At 30.5% G+C, this 16,890-nt stretch overlaps 1 protein-coding gene across 1 annotated transcript; it reads left to right on the top strand.

Moving 5' to 3' along the window:
* Positions 1-13,913: 13,913 nt before the first annotated feature.
* Positions 13,914-15,345, top strand: LOC125877761 (uncharacterized). The gene has a single exon (XM_049559029.1). It carries the CDS (start codon positions 14,138-14,140, stop codon positions 14,609-14,611), a length of 474 nt encoding a protein of 157 aa, XP_049414986.1. The 5' UTR covers positions 13,914-14,137; the 3' UTR covers positions 14,612-15,345.
* Positions 15,346-16,890: the final 1,545 nt, after the last annotated feature.

The raw sequence follows: 16,890 nt of genomic DNA on the forward strand, positions 1-16,890 counted from the left end.
GAGGAACTAAGACGTTCTAAAAGAAAGAAGATACTTTTAAGAGCAGAAGTATCTTTTTTATCAGAAGAGATGAGTGAGGAGTCCATGTGACTATAGTATGACAAGGATCAATTCATTAATCATTTTAATTTAATACAGCTGGTATAGACTTTAACAAAATGCAGGCATGCAGTCTCTAATGACTTCTTGTACAAAATACTGTAGTGTTATTTATTTATTTAGAGCTCTCAATAAACAATGATCTAACCAAGACACGTATTCATTCTTTAATTAATCACAATTAATTTTATTCCTAAAGTGGTTACTTTAATTATCTTAATCTGACGATAGATTACCAATTAGCTATAACAAAATAGAGCAAATTCTCCTAATTTAAAAGAGTTTCGGATAAATCATTCAATTTCGAAAAATGATAAAATTTGCAGAGGCTTAATGCAAAAGATTAGATGGTGGCCACAATATATTTATTTAAGTATAAATTATAGGAACCACATATTATAAGTACTAAATAACATCATATCCCTTCTAGTTTTCTATTTACCAAAAATCCCTTAAAAATGATGTTTGCAGGATACATAGTGTTGTGCACGGGATACATTAGGTTTGATACATTCCACATAGCGGGATACATAGCGTTGTGCACGGGATACATGTGGAATACATAGCGTTATGCACGGGATACATAGAGTTTGATACATTCCACATAGCGGGATACATATCATTGTGCACGGGATACATAGGTAAATAAGAGATTTTTGAAATTTTTGAAATAAGTAGGGATAAATGGATATTAAGATAAGTAAAGGAGTGTAGTTAAGTAATTTGTCCTTTATTTAAAGACCAAGATTTTATTTACCAAGATTGCATGGTACAGGGTGTAAATTTGACCAAATATAGCTATTATATAGAGTATTCTATAGTATTTAAAGTAATCAAACCAAACTAGTTGACTAAAAAAAAAATTGAAGGCATAGAAACTAGTCTACACTAGCTAGGCTTAATTAAGCAGCGTTATATTGTACATTATGGACAAGGACAGTGTAAAAACTTAATTACGTTGTATTTCTTTTCTTGTGGTCAAAGTTGTGTTTATTAAAAACCTATAATTAACTAGCTGTAATACAGAGTTAAAGCTTTTGCCTATAACCTACCGTGGAAAATACGAGGAAAATGGCGTTTTGACGGTATGAAAAATATTGTCAATTACGTTAGACAAAAGTTAGCTGCATGTCCTTTTTCTTTTGTACTTTTTTTAAACAAAAGTATAACGACTGGCAATTTTAAAACAAAATAAAAGCCTATGGATAAATTTTGGACTTATTTGTGAAGAGTATGGTGACATCTGAAAATTATGGTAGCAAAATTTTGAAGAGAATATCTTCATTTAACTAAACGTAGTTCTCAAAATCACTTTTTTATATTATTATAATAACTAAATAGTTCGTTTTACCAAATAAATCTTGAAATTTACCTACTTGTTATGTTGCACTAGTTTCCTCCAGATCAGTTCATTGGACATAAATCTTAATCTTGTGTCCAGAGTCCAGACAGTCCTACAACAAGCTAACTTAAGACCATTCTTGATAGTACCATAGCTAAGTGTCATGTCCCGCCACATTAGTGAGTAAGTTGTCAAGTGCCGCACGGAGCTTTAGTGAGACTCTAAGTCCGTGACATAAGGCTATTCAATCTTACATCAAATTGGCCTTTGATTACCTAAGTTAGAATAGCTAAAGCACTGATCAACAGGACAGATCACTAAACCATTAGCCATATTAAGACAGCTTAAATACTTAAAGGGTCATTTGGTAGTAGGCTAGAATTATACACATATTAGCAGCACAAGGATTAGTTACGAGAGAAACTATGTATTATTTTATGTATATATTAGTTATGTACGGTTTAGTTATTCCAATATGTATCTTGCATAAAATAATAGCACATAAATTTCCTCATAACTTATACATGTATTAATTAAACAAATTTCTGAATTACAAACCAAACACCTTACTAATTTTATACATGAAAAAACACTCATCCTAACCAGCTACCAAACGTGGTATTACTTAATTTATTACTTGCATAACTCACCTCCAAACCAACTACTAAACAACCTCTTAATGACCTTTTAATCCCTACTTTGCATTTGTAATTTAGACCTCAATTACATTATTAGTCTTAACTAGAAGTGAATCCCTTAAACTAATCAACATTTAGAATTAACATGTAGCTGTTTTATCAAATTTAGACTGATTAGCGCCTTGACCAATCTCTGTCCATACACTGAAACTTTCCAAACTAAACTCTGTCATATACATAAAAAAAAAGGGACTAAAATCTTTGTCTTGTTCTGAATATAAAGCTGCTAAAATTCCACATCTTCCAAACAAATCATTGGCATTCCAATAAATATTTTTGAAATTTTACAGATTAATCATTGCACATGACAATGATATTCCATTCATCTCATCTGCTAATCACACTACCAAAAGAAACAAACAAAAACTCTGTAAGAGAATATGAGTGGCTATGCAGACCATTGAGCTGTTATGTTAGTTTAAAACTTGAAATCCATTGTGCTACCCATGTGTCTAAATGAATAGAAGAGCATCTTTTCTTATTTATATATATATGCAGCTTACTTAGTAGTTAGTAAGTATACCTTACTCTGTTCTAAAAAGCTCTGTTCTTTTATATTAATTTCTATATCTTTGAAGTTATATAAAGATCAAGATTCTCCATGTGCTAACTAACGGCGCGCATTCTTTCTCTTTTTTTGTATTATAAATACTCTGCTAGTTTCTGCATAGACTAAGAACTTATTTTGAAGATGGGGTTTCAAGGAAGATATGAGAGACTTGTTGAAGAGAGGGTAATTGTAATAAGGCCAAGAAGGTGTTGGCTTATCAAGAAAATGAATGGAAGATTTAGAGGTTTCAAGTTATCAAAGTCTAGAAAGTTGAATTGGAAGTCATTTTCTTCTTTTGTAATATTGCCAAGGAGGGTTGCTAGGATTTATGGGGAGATAGTGAAAAGGATGAAGAATATGGAAGATGTGTGTCCTGCTTTTGTATTGTCTTGTCAATGGGGACTCCCTGTCCTATCTCATTCCCCTGTAAAATCCCCAAAGAATTTCTTTTGATAGGGACATGAACCCTACTTTTAATCACAAGAGTTTTAATGAGGACTTCATTTGGAAAATTATAGTATGTTTTAAGTCATTATATATATATATACTATCATCATATTATACTTTACCAATTGTAGCAGCACGTAACATGTCTTATTTTCAAGATTATAAACTTCACAAGAATCTATTTGGATGTTAAGATTGATGAATTGAATGATTTAATGTGGTGTTGTGTACTTGCATGACAAGAAAAGGAGTGTGAAGTTTATCTAAAATGTACATTCTCCATAGTCTGGAAATTATACTGGCCTCTATTTTGTTCTTGAGTATGTGATGATAGTTGTTGACGTCTCATCAGTCGAGTTCTCTGAACTGAGAGAGCATGATAACTAGTGGATTATGGAAGTTGTCTCAGGCTTAACCATCAACTGCTGAATCAATGAAGAGATGAAGGTTCGTTAGAAAATCAAGAGCTGTCGAATGAATTTTATACTTCAATGTCCTGTTCTACATGAGATTTGTTTTTTTTCCTATGAGTTGGAACTTAGAATAATCCAATTGGATTTTTCAAAAACTAAGTTTATTGGGCTTTTACATGAATAATTGAGATGAGTTGAGTGACAAAGTGATTGTGAGGCCATTTTCTAGTGTTCCAAATTTCTTTGGCAAAGTTAAATTAGAACTAATGATTTTGAAAGGGATCATAAATGACACTTTTCACTTGGCCCATGTTATCTTCATGCTCCCTCCATTTTTCATTATTTAAATTTCCCACCTTCCTTTGCAGATATGGAAAGGGGAACATAATAGCATAACAGTATGGACAATGGACCTCTATAATTATTATGCCACTTATTTCTTTGTTGCAGATATGCCCAGTTTTGAGTGTTGTTGGACATTTTTCTGATTGCTGCATATGCTTTCAATTGATTAAATATTGGAATGAAAATGGAATTGATACCAATCATATTCTGTTAATTATTTTAGAATTTGTGCAGTTGATTGATTACCATGAGATTTAACGAATAAATTGTTCTAAGTACCTCGATAATACAACTTAATTGTCATTACATGATTTCATGAATTTGAAAATCAATTATGTCTATGCTTTTGGAGAACATTTGATTGATGAAGTTGAAAAAGGGTATTCCAATAGTCCATTTGACGTTATAAAATGTAGATTACATAGGCAGCCAAGGAAGAAAAAGATCAGAATAATGTGAATCGAATCCACATCTATTCTCAGCAGTACCAGTAATCTAAAATTTGAAAACATCATTTGCGATAACAGTACTAGTATTTACAATACTCTTTTCTGTGTTTGCACACACCAATTTCTGCAGGAACTATTCAAGAAAAAGGCTTACCGTAATATATTTGTACAGGATTTCGTTAAAGTATGCATCCACTTAGAAAGAAACGCGAATTCAGGATCTAAAGTCAGTGAATTCAGAATTACAGTTTATGCATACATTTTAATTTGTTTGCATGTGCATACATAACTCGATTAAAAAGCACCAGGTCCAATTGAATTTGAGAGAATCCGACCTAGATCCATGTTTGAGCTTGAATAAAACATAGCAATACTAATCTTAATTAATATCTAGGAAGACCATTTAACGCACCTTTGGTAGCCAAACCAGTCATGAACAGAACATAACATTCTTTAAGACTAAATTTATGCGAAAAAATACGACCCTTCTTGACTTTGAGCTGAATCTTCTTCACTAATTGTTTGCTCATAGTATTCGTCTTCGTCAACTTGACATTTTCTTCAGAGATTTCTGGCTCTTCTTTAATCGTTTCGAGTTTCATCTTCAGTATTTCTTCAATATCAAGTATTGGTTGAGTCTTGAAGTTCTTTGATGATCTGCTTCTACATGATGGCACCACCCACCACATTTTTCTTGATCCTTTTCTCATCAATTATTTTCTAAACTCAACTTAACTTTGATGAATTTTACGTGATTTTCTCTTTTTATGATGATGAAAAAGGAACTACACCAGAAGGTGGTCAAGTTTTTTTATTAGTTGAAAAAGTAGCCAAAGGGCAAAAACAGGGGACCAGTTCAAATTTCAATAACTAATGTTTACTGGCTTGGTTATCTTTACAACTAGGTGTGATCATAACAGTGGTTTCTTTAAACACATTCACTACAAAAATATTAGTTTTTCTTTAGTGACAATGTTTAATTATATATAACCATCAGACAAAGATGATGTGAAGAGTCCCACCGCGGTGGTTCGGACAAACCTCTCTTCATTAGCTAATTTTTGGAGTGAAATTAGATCCAAAATTCATTTATTTTATAACTTGTCCTGATTCTTGTTTTCCGATTTTGGACACCTATATTAAATTGCTTATCCAGCATATATCCGGTCCTAGACGTGAGGAGTTGAGTTTGACGTAAAATCCCTCTATTGAGTTAGTCTTTTGGGTTAAGTTGATCCCGAGATCTCTAGTTAACCTAAAAAAGATATACTCCATTTGTCCTATTTTATGTACCACTCCTTTCTTTTTAGTCTATTTTATTATAATTAGAAACAATATAAATTTGAAATTCTCCTTTATACTTTAATGAAATGATTTACTCACCACACAAAAATTTAAGGATTATTTTAGACCACAAGTTTTAAAAGTCTTCATTTTTCTCTTAAACGTCGTGTCAAGTCAAACAGTGACACATAAAATGAAACGAAGGGAGTTATAAATAACTTGCTATATTAATATTTTTAATTTTCTTTATATTGTTGGTGTATTTAAGTTAAATTATTTTGTGTGTATTCTCTATCAACACAAATGTGTCTTTTATTAAACTCAGACAAAATCATGTTGCATTACTTATGTCTCAACGTATGATTGTTACTTTTCCTTCTTCCTTTTTAACTCTTTTTCCTTTTATAAAATTTATTTATTTTAATATTTTATCTGCAATCCAAAATGGAAGTATACGTCAAAGTTAGAAAACTAATGTCTATTTGAAGATGTCAAGAGAAAATACACGTAAACAAATTAGTTTTCTCTAACATATATAGCTATCACTAAACTTCTTTTATAACTGTAGTACATTAATTACAAACTTATATGTCAAAATACGAGTGTTAGGTATTGAAGCCACCAAACCTGAATAAAAAATATAATGTTTCGTGTGTTATATTTTAATTTTTAAAATTATGACCAGCTTAAACTTCTTCCAATATTATTAAGACTTGGTAATTCGTTGAATCTATCCAACAATATTTGTAAAGTATTTATATTTTGAACTGTACCGATTTGAGTATTGAGAAAGACACTTTCTAAAATGAGCGTTAGAGTGGCTAATTAGTTTTTTTTTTTGTTTTGATAACCAAGTCCACCACTAAATTGTCAACGGCAAGTTCTGCAAAATCTTTTTATTACAATGATCTCTTTCGGGAATTTGTACAAATGACAATATCTTAAAAGATCATTGAATTTTGAGAAATTATCTTGAAAAGTCATTAAACTTTGTTTTGTATCGAAAAAATCACTCAACTTAAAGCTTTTATCCTCAAAAATCACTCAATCACATTTATCATTAAATTAAATTTAACATAATTATGCCATTATAATCATGGACCCATAAATAAAATTATAATCTATTTATTACCCGTCGATCCACCCAAAAAATAGTTGCATCTAAAGATTAATATTGTATTATAGAAGCTATTTCAATCCATGTGTTTGCAATTCTTAGTAGAAAACTCTACACAAACAAGGTGATAATTTTATGAACTATCGATTTGCTCAATAGGTTAAAGCATAAACATGCAGAACATTATTCTAGGAAATTACAAAAAGATCGATCTTGAATTGCAACTGCAATTTCTATTCGACTGCATTCTTTAACATCATTATTTGCTAATAATTACGTTAATATTGCAGAAATAATTTAGTAGAAAGTACTAATTAATCTAAGTAACTTAATAGATTTTATAATTTTATTTAGTTGTGGGGTTCATAGTTACATGACATTAAAAAATATTTATTTTTTGCTCTATCAAATTTGTTTTAAGATAAATGAGTTAGTGATTTTTGAAGATAAAAACTTTAAGTTGAGTGATTTTATTAATACAAAACAAAGTTCAATGACTTTATTAGATAATTTCTCATAGTTTAGTGACCTTTTAAGATATTAACTCACCTTTTTTAGGTCTGTAACAATTCTCACTATATTATTAATAAGAATTGGAACACGATTACTACTATATATTTGTAATAACAATACTCAAATTATCGAATTATGATGGAAATATTGAAATTACATGCAATTAAAGGATAGAGACATGAACGGGAAGAGAAACTCAGACTATAGAATGAAAATGAGAAGAATTTACTCAACAATTTGCATAAGACTATTTTCCCTGAAATGTTTTGTTTATTAACTTGGACCCCCAGATAACCCCTTAATATGGTATTGGGCTGCTTTGCTATAACTGATATTGGCCCATTCATAACAAGACCACTATTTAAATATGGGTAAATTTCATACGAAATAAAAATTACGAAACCACTTTTATAGCATGAATTTACCATATTTTAAATTATGAGGAATGGATTCAAAGAGTGACAAAAAGAAGAAATTACATCCAATAACCTTTAAAAAAATTGGTGATATTACTCATGAGGAGAGCTTTAAGATCCAAAATCAAAAGTTTTATCCATGGAGTAAAACTTGTTAAACTAAAGGTATGCCTAAGAGTTGAAGATCACCTACTTTTAAAGTCATTTTTATAAGAGTAAATTTTAGGTTTAGCAAACATAAAAATTATATTTGTATGTTATAGCTATAGTTTGCATAATTGCGCTCCATAGCAAATTTTATGTTTGCTATGGAGCATCAGATTTGTATAAATCGCTGGCAGACCTCTCGTTTGTATAAAAGCGCAATGATTGTATATGTATATCGATTAGATAATTGTATATATGTAACTACTATGTATATGTATCAATGATTGTGTTTATATATCCGCATAAAATTTGAATTTGTATACAATTGAATCGAAATAAAATATTTGTATATCAAATCTTTCCCTCTCTCTCGCTTTATACAACATAAATTATACATTATAATTTGTATAATTTGTGTTTGTATAAAGCGAGAAAGAGAGAAAGGCAAAAGAGAACTAGTAGGAGAAGATCTGTATTTGTATAATTATAAGTGTATAGGACGAAAATATATGTATTTGTATATACAGTTTTCTCTAGTTTTGTACAAACACAAACGCAATTTATACATTTGTGTTTGTATAAAGTGAGAGAGGCGAGCGAGATCTGGGAGAGTGGCGAGCGAGATTCTCTGGGGAGAGAGGCGAATGACAAGTGTTTGCTACGGATTATAATTAAATGAAACAATAGTTATAACATTTAATTCGAAATAATAGTTTGCTATTTTATGCCCTTTTCCCTTGAATTACAGAAATATGCTACTTAAGATTTTAATTTACAATATATGCATATACTTTTATTTAATTACAAATGTAGTTTATAAATTACCAACATAACAGATTAAATATTTTTTATTTTAATTTAATTATTTAATTTCGATTTTCTTCTCTCCTATTTTTGGGATTATGTGCCTTATTTATCTCTCCAATTAAAGTTCTTAATACACACATTTTTACCTTTCAAATATTATTTTATTTTCCTTTTTTATTCAATTAATGTAAAGTAAAAGTCTTTTAGGTTTCCAACAATTCACTCTTTTCTAAACTTCATTATCCCCGTGCAGTTTTCATTGAGAGAAATTTTAACCATTGTTTTTCTCTCTTCCGTTCATATTGATCAATTTCATATTTCATCACTTCTCTCATTAATTCATCACTTGCACCATTTTTATATTTCTACTTCAGTTCATCACTCAATATTCTATTTTCATATTTCGATCAATATGGTTAGGATGCCCCAAAAAAACCCTGAAGATTGATACTGGTACTGTTAGTGAAAGTGAACCAATTGGAAGATGCGGAAATTAATTTGAAAGGGGGAGGACTAAAAAGGAGCATGTTCTGTTAACACTTAATTTTATGAAATATGTTGTTGAATTTTTGTTCTTTACAAAATGTTTTTGTTACACTTTTGGATGTCACTTTAATTGGTATTTTCAATCAATTTTTATGCCTATTTTGTGTTCAATTACCACCACTTATTTGTGCACATTTTACACTAATATTATGAAAAATATATCAGTTTGGTGTTTATATTGTGTTCAATGAACTGACAAATACATTTACTTGTTTGTATTTATATTTGTCAAAATGTGTGTAATTGTGGTCTCAAACTATTTTTAAAACCAACTAGATGTATTACATATTTATTGTGTGAGGTTAATATATAATACCAACAATTCATCCATTATATATCACCAATTAATTTGAACATTTGTATCGTATTTCACCAAGAAAATAACTATGTAGTAAATCAATATGCTATCACCAATGTTACAACAACAATTACATCAATATTATGAAGTGAGCCTTAATATGATTTAGTCAATCACTTTCGAATATTTCATCAATATTACAAAAATATACCACTATCAGTTTTTACAGTAATTTTTTCACAAAAATATGAATTATACAAACAAGCAAACAGCAATGATATAATAATCAATACACCAATAATACGAATTAACCAATCAACATTAACCAATATTGGATTAAACTGCAATTAACATTCATTAAAAACATCAAAATNCAAACAACAATGATATAATAATCAAATACACCAATAATACGAATTAACCAATCAACATTAACCAATATTGGATTAAACTGCAATTAACATTCATTAAAAACATCAAAATTTCAACAAAAGTACAAAAGATTCAACTACATACTTGTTTAAATAAAATCAAAACAAAAAGAAAACATCAATGTTAATTCTGAGGCGGATATCGTTATGAATCTTCGTTGATGGAGATGGAACGCTCACAACATGTTTAAGTTCTAACTCTAAAATGGTCGTGTCCACACCCAATTGGAAAGCAATTGTAGTAATTAAGCCATCATATTTGGTGTTCGCGTCATATATCACTCCTTCTATATTGTAATCCAAGTACCTATACCTGTGTAACATCACAATTTATTGTTAATCAATCTCCAACATAATTTTGGACAACATAAAATACACTATCAACTTCGCCAACAAATGAACCAAAAAAACACCATGAAAATTTCAAAACGATTGATGAGACCTAAATTAGTTGTATAGATCAACATTTTCACCAAATCATTTACCAATAAAATACCATCAATTTCGTTGTATTTAAACACCCAAAAACAAACTACATAATGCACTTGCTATGACTTCTGGTGTTTATAAAAACATAATACACAATACCAATTACACCAAATCATCTACACTATCATTTACACATAATATTCTACAATCACAAATCAGCAAGCATTATAACCAATTTAATATTTCTTCAACTTTGTTACCTATACCAAATCAGACGACTAAATACACCAATAGATGTACCAAAATATTAACTTTGATGTTGGTGTTTATATAAGGTCCAAAAGATACCAATTAAACCTGATTACATACAATAAATAATTTGAGAATTATTGTGTTTTTCTATAGACAAAAGATACGTAAGTGAACTAATCAATTACACCAAATATTATACCAAAAAGTATTCATTGAATCAGACGTTTAATAACCACCAAAGTTGATTTTTCTATACAACCTAATGTATAACATGCACACCAAAAATATTTATTGTATCGGACGTTTAATATTTCTTCAATTTATTATCTATACCAAATCAGACAACTAAATACACCAATAGATGTACCAAAATATTAACTTGAAGTTGATATTTATATAAGGTCTAAAAAATACCAATAATATCATATCACACACCAAAACAAATTATCGATTTATTGTGTTTATATAAGGCCTACAACATATCAATTACACCAGAACACATACAAAAAGTAATTGTGAATTATGGTGTTTATCTATGGACAACAAGATACGCAAGTGCACTAATCAATTAAACCTAATGTTATACCAAAAAATGTTCACTGAATCCAACGAAATTTTATTTTTCTATACGACCTAATGTATAACACTCACACTAAAAATAAACGATGAATAATGGTATTTATAAAAAACATAATACAGAATACCAATTTGACCACATCATCTCCACAATGTTCACTATCAATTAAACCTAATAATATACCAAAAATAATTAATAATATTTATTATTTATTCAAGAATTAAAAAATAGTATCGTTGCACTTGACCATTTACCAAGGCAGATGAATTTTATACTAACCACAAGAACATACAATTTAAACAAAAGAACAAATACCAAAACGGCCTAATACAAATTGCAAGAAAAACGATCATAAGAAAAAAATCATAAATATATTAACATAATCACGAAAAAAACACCAATTCAATCGTTATTTGTTCAAATACATGATGTGTCCCACCGTCCGTTGTGTTGAATTAGAATTCAAAAATAGTTGGTATTCATATTTGAACAATCGATCAGATGAGTAGAAAGAGAGTTTTATTTTTGTTAAAAACCTTAGAGAATATATAACAAATCTGAGTAAATAGTGAAAGGTAAAATAATTGGAGAAAATCAAGGATTAGAGGTAATCATGGCTGACTATTTCTACGTTATTTTTTTAATTATTTTTTTAAAATAGAAATTCTAATTTTGAAAAAAAAAACTATTGATATATAGGTGAAAAAAAAACTATTGTCATATAGTAGTAATTAAGGTACTTAAGTTTTTTGCCCTTTTATAAATCACCCCATCAAAAAAAGGCCAAGCAATGCAAATCAATCAATCCCTTTGATCAAAGATTATAGTAACCTTTAAGCCCTACAACCAAAACCCAAACAAAAACTAGAGTTAAAGCCCAAGTCGCCAATCCCATTTTGTCATGATTTGTTGGTATAAATATGGCCCAGCAATCATTAGCTAACTTGGCAAGGGTCCACCACTTTCGAACCCATACCTACCAAACCAGTTTTGCACTTTTGCTCTATAATTAATTATTAGGACGTCAGCACTTTTGTATTAAAACTATAATAATATTTTAAATAAAAGAAATCAAAATTTTGAATGGGAAATTCAACAATTATTTTCAACTAACTAATAATTACAAGCATACCCTAATTTTCTTTATATCAATGTCCTAAAAAATTTCAAGTTGCGCCTAAAAATTGGCCAACTTAATTGGGTGGGGGTGATGGATAAGTGTAAGAGCAAGTAATTTCCGTGTGTTCCGTCGATTAGGGAAAAAAAGAAAAAAGGGACCGAAGTGGCATTGAACAATTCTTTTGTAAGCAAAAAAATAATAATTGTAAATTAAAATATGTAATAAGAACACTTGATCATGTGTTAAAGTGTTTAATTGAAACAAATCTTAGGCAAGTGTCCACATAATTTGTTAGCAAATTTGAGAGTTTAACAATGCATTAGTATTATTGACTAATGGGTAATTTATGAACAACAAACTTTAATGATACTAATACAGTATATATATAATGATTTAACATCAGTTAAGTGAAATTATTAGCTTTAATGATACCAATTATATGATTTAGTATCAGTTAAACGAAAATTATTAGCCTTAATAAATGAGAGATATGAACTGTAATTTTTTTTTTGAAAGAAAGAATATTTATTGAATTACTTTGGATTGAAATATGAACATGCTATTATTTTAAGTTTGATGACCTAGGTAGTGTTCCAAAAAAAATTATCCTCAATGGTTTGGCCGAAAGCTGCATTTCTTTAACACAAGGGCTCATTTAGAAATATCCGGTCATTAATTTTTGTTTTAACTAATAAAAAACTTTCTATATGAAAAATAGAAATGATCAATCTTAATTCTCTATACTTGTATTTTTAAAAGAAAAATGGTATAACATAACTATCAATAAAGTTAGTTCCTTATAATTCTACTCATGACTATACACTTGTATATATTATCATTCACCGTACACTAATTTATATATTAATATTTTTTTACCAAATAATTATCTTGTACGATAAGTTTTCAAAGTAAATGTTCTGAATCAATTAATCTTACTCGAAATAAATTATTTAGATGTGTGTCTAATATGAAGGAAAACATTTCCCTTCGTATTAAACACACCCCTTATTCTTATTCATTTTCTAAAAAAAGTGAATATCTCATTTTATTTTGTGAGTGTTAAAATTTTGAATTATTTTTTATTTAATTTACGCTCAAGTACCAAAATGATTTTATGAAAAAATTGATATTTATATAACTCTATTTCTAGTGAACCATATAGATTTAATTTAATTTCCAAAATCCCTAAAAAGGAAAAAAAAAAACTTAATGTATCTCTAGGAGTATTGTCCAGTGTACATAAACAATTATTTCCCACAAGAAAGGTTGAAAACGTAAACTAATTCTAAATGTGTAAGCAACACGTGGCACTACAGTGTCTAGCTAGAGAAATCTATTATGATTAAACTTCTTCTATGAGCCTATCAAGTGGACAGAAGTCTTGACCAAACAATAAAATTATTTTCGTATGATTTATAAATTTATGAATTTAAATTGTAAAAGCAATTATATATATTTTGTGAAGTAGACGGCCTATAAGCCAATCAAGTATCAAGAAATAATCTCCGTCAATAAAAATTGTTAAATACCTACCATGAAAATATAAGGAAAAATACTTAACACGTAATGAATGTGATCCAGCTGTCAAGTAGTTAAAGGGTTACCCGTGAGCAAACCCGACAAATTTGGCGTCAGTAACCATATCCTGCAACTCCCTTTTCTCTCTCTCTTCTGTTTTTGTTTCTTTCAATTCAAATTCTCACAACACTTTTTCTTCTCTTTCAATTATACACACTCTTCGTCATCCACTATTTGCAGAACTGCACTTACAGATACTTTCGTCATATCTATCCCACAGGTCCCCCCACATTCATGATTGTGGTCCTATTCTTTCTTTGATTTAACTTTTACATTTTTATGTCTGTTTCCACCAACAATCAACCCAGTACTGTTGATGGCGGTGGGGGAAGCGGCGGCGAAGATGATGCCGTTGGTGGTAGTCGGTGTAAGGAGATGGATGATTCAGAAGAAGAGGAAGGTGATAACAATAAGGATTTTAGAAAGAATAAGGGAAAAAGGGTAACTTGTTTTCGGTTTAGAAAGGTTAAAAGTACGTTGTTGAGGAGGAAACGAAAAGGGGTTTCTGGAAATTCGGAGAGAAGAAGGGAAGGAAGTGGCGGAGGAGGAGGAGGGTGTTACTTGTGCTTGAGGAGACCGCTGACTTCGGATTCAGGCGGTGAGTCACAAACGAGTGATCCTAATAGCCCCAATTTTACTTATGAGATGTTAAGAGTTTTGATTGAGAAGAATGATTTTTATTCTAATGAATGCAATCCCCATTTGGATGTAGAATCTAAGCCCTGCTCTAATCAAGATGATAAAGATAAATGAAATGTGATTAAAATAAAAGGAGAATTTTTGGATGATAATGCAATTTGATTCCTTGTGTTGCATTCTGGGTGAGTATAGAACTCAGAGGCTTCGAAATGCCAACAATTTGTGCAATCGAGTGAGAATTATTAGTCGTGGCGGCCTAGTAGTTCTTGGTTTGTTTTGAGTCATTTAGCAGTCAAAACACTGTATTTGAACTCCGAAGCTCGAGGGGGTGAAATAATTCTGTAGTTTTAGTTTGTGTTTATTGTGTCTGGTGTATGATTCTCAATTTGGAGAGTTGAAAATCATTTCTATCAGATTGAGAGCATAGCTATTAGAAATTCGGAATAGCAATCCGAAGGAAAGTTACATTTCTGGGTAATTTTTTTGACTTTGAGAATTTTCCTATGTGGAATAGAAATTTTCAGAAAGTGGGACGGGGTGGATTTATATTTGAAAAAGATTGAGGTGAAGCCAGAGAAACTGTCCATCCAATTGCTCTGTGGTGGATGACAACTCGAGTACGAGGTATAGAACTTGATTGAACGAAACTATTCTTTATGCAAATGAATCAGACTTTGCAGTGATCACCTCTTGTAGCAACCATAATCCTGTAATGTTCTACTTCAATTGTGTTCAGCATTTAGTTTTTAGAGCCATAATTTGTAAAGAAGTACCGGCCACAGTTCACACTGTATATGAAGGTGGAAATATTGCATATCTATGAATCATGTAATTGCTTTTGATGTAAAGCTTTACTTTGAGAAATTTTGCCAGTTTTCTGTCATGTTATATCTTCTTTTGGTTTCTTGAAAAGATGTCAATGATTGAACTTTTTTTGAACTTGATAAAACACCATGGTGGATCATGGTAAAGCCAAACATAAGAGCAATATGGTCTTATGGCGAAACAGATGGACCATAAAAGCCCCATGTTATCAAAGTTCATTGTGTTATAGCTGTAACTTAATATGATAGCAAGCGTATCTAAGGTTCATAAATATTGGCGATAAACATGGACTTTACTATGACTTATATATAAGACAGAATTCTGAATAAACTCTTGTTGGGACCTTGGAGTGAAAAGAGCTATGTTTCTTTCACACTTCACGGGACCATTGTTTCCTCAAAAAAGATTTAGAATTTGCATTTTCTCTGTGTCTTGCATGCTAAGGATGGTGATGTTGTAGAAGAATCTGTCAGAACACTTTGTACATTACTTCCTCTCTGTATTTTGGTATCAGCGTATAAATTTGAAGTGTGGTTGGTCACTGAACTGGCCTTTGCTTCACAACCTTATTTGAAACACCATGCTTTGTATGTTTAAAGCAACAACTTTATTGTGCTTGGTATAATTAAGAGCTTTAGGCAATCCGATGTTCAGTGTCATAAAATTGATGGATAACATAAGTGATGGTGACTTCAACTTTGGCCGAAGGCATTGCTAGGAGAGGATACCAGAAATAAGTATGCGTAGAAGGTAAGCGTAGCTTTGACTGGAAGGATGATCTTTGCTTTATTGTGTGTATGAGGTACAACCCGATTTTTTGCAGGTGGATACTTTACTGGAAGGAAATTGCTAGCAACGTATAACATAGACATTTAAGTCAAAGTTCTTTATTTCTGTCTCCATGGATCTATATAATCTTCCCTCCAATTTAATCTATGCTTGTGTAAAAGTTCTTTTAAATAAGTTCTTTCGCATTAAATGTTCTGGTATTGAAATTGCCATGTTATCTTATCACTTCTCTATTTTGTCACTGGTTGTTCTGAAATACCTTCAGTCTAGTTTCAACTTGTCATTTGACAGTACCTATGACAGGCATCTCGATTAAGTCAACTTTTCTTTTTATACTAATTCATAATAGAGGATTGTGCATTTCAGTTATCCATCTTCTAAAGATGTCTCTCCAGAATCATAGTAAGCGTCTGTTAGCATCAAGTTAAAGGGGTGGCTACTTATGAGCCATGCCGAAATTTTCCTTTACCAATGTTCAGGTCTTTCTTTTTTGCTTCTAAGGTTCTTATTTCATTAAGTGCAGAAATTTCAGGATCCTTTTGATGAAGCTGTTGTGACCCTTGAAATGTTATTTAAGGAACAATTTTATTTTTTTCGTCTTCAGAGAAACTGCTGATCATTCCTTAGAACCTTTGTAATGAAGCCATTGTGACAGATGGTTGTCGAGTCATTAAAGAGATGACCCAATCGAAGGTATTTGAAGTTTGAGAAAAGACATCCTTCGCAAGATGCTGAATCATTACATCTTTTTCAAGAGAAGTATGCTTTCAGTCTCTCTC

This window comes from Solanum stenotomum, chromosome 1, assembly GCF_019186545.1.
Source record: "Solanum stenotomum isolate F172 chromosome 1, ASM1918654v1, whole genome shotgun sequence".
Lineage (NCBI taxonomy): Eukaryota > Viridiplantae > Streptophyta > Magnoliopsida > Solanales > Solanaceae > Solanum > Solanum stenotomum.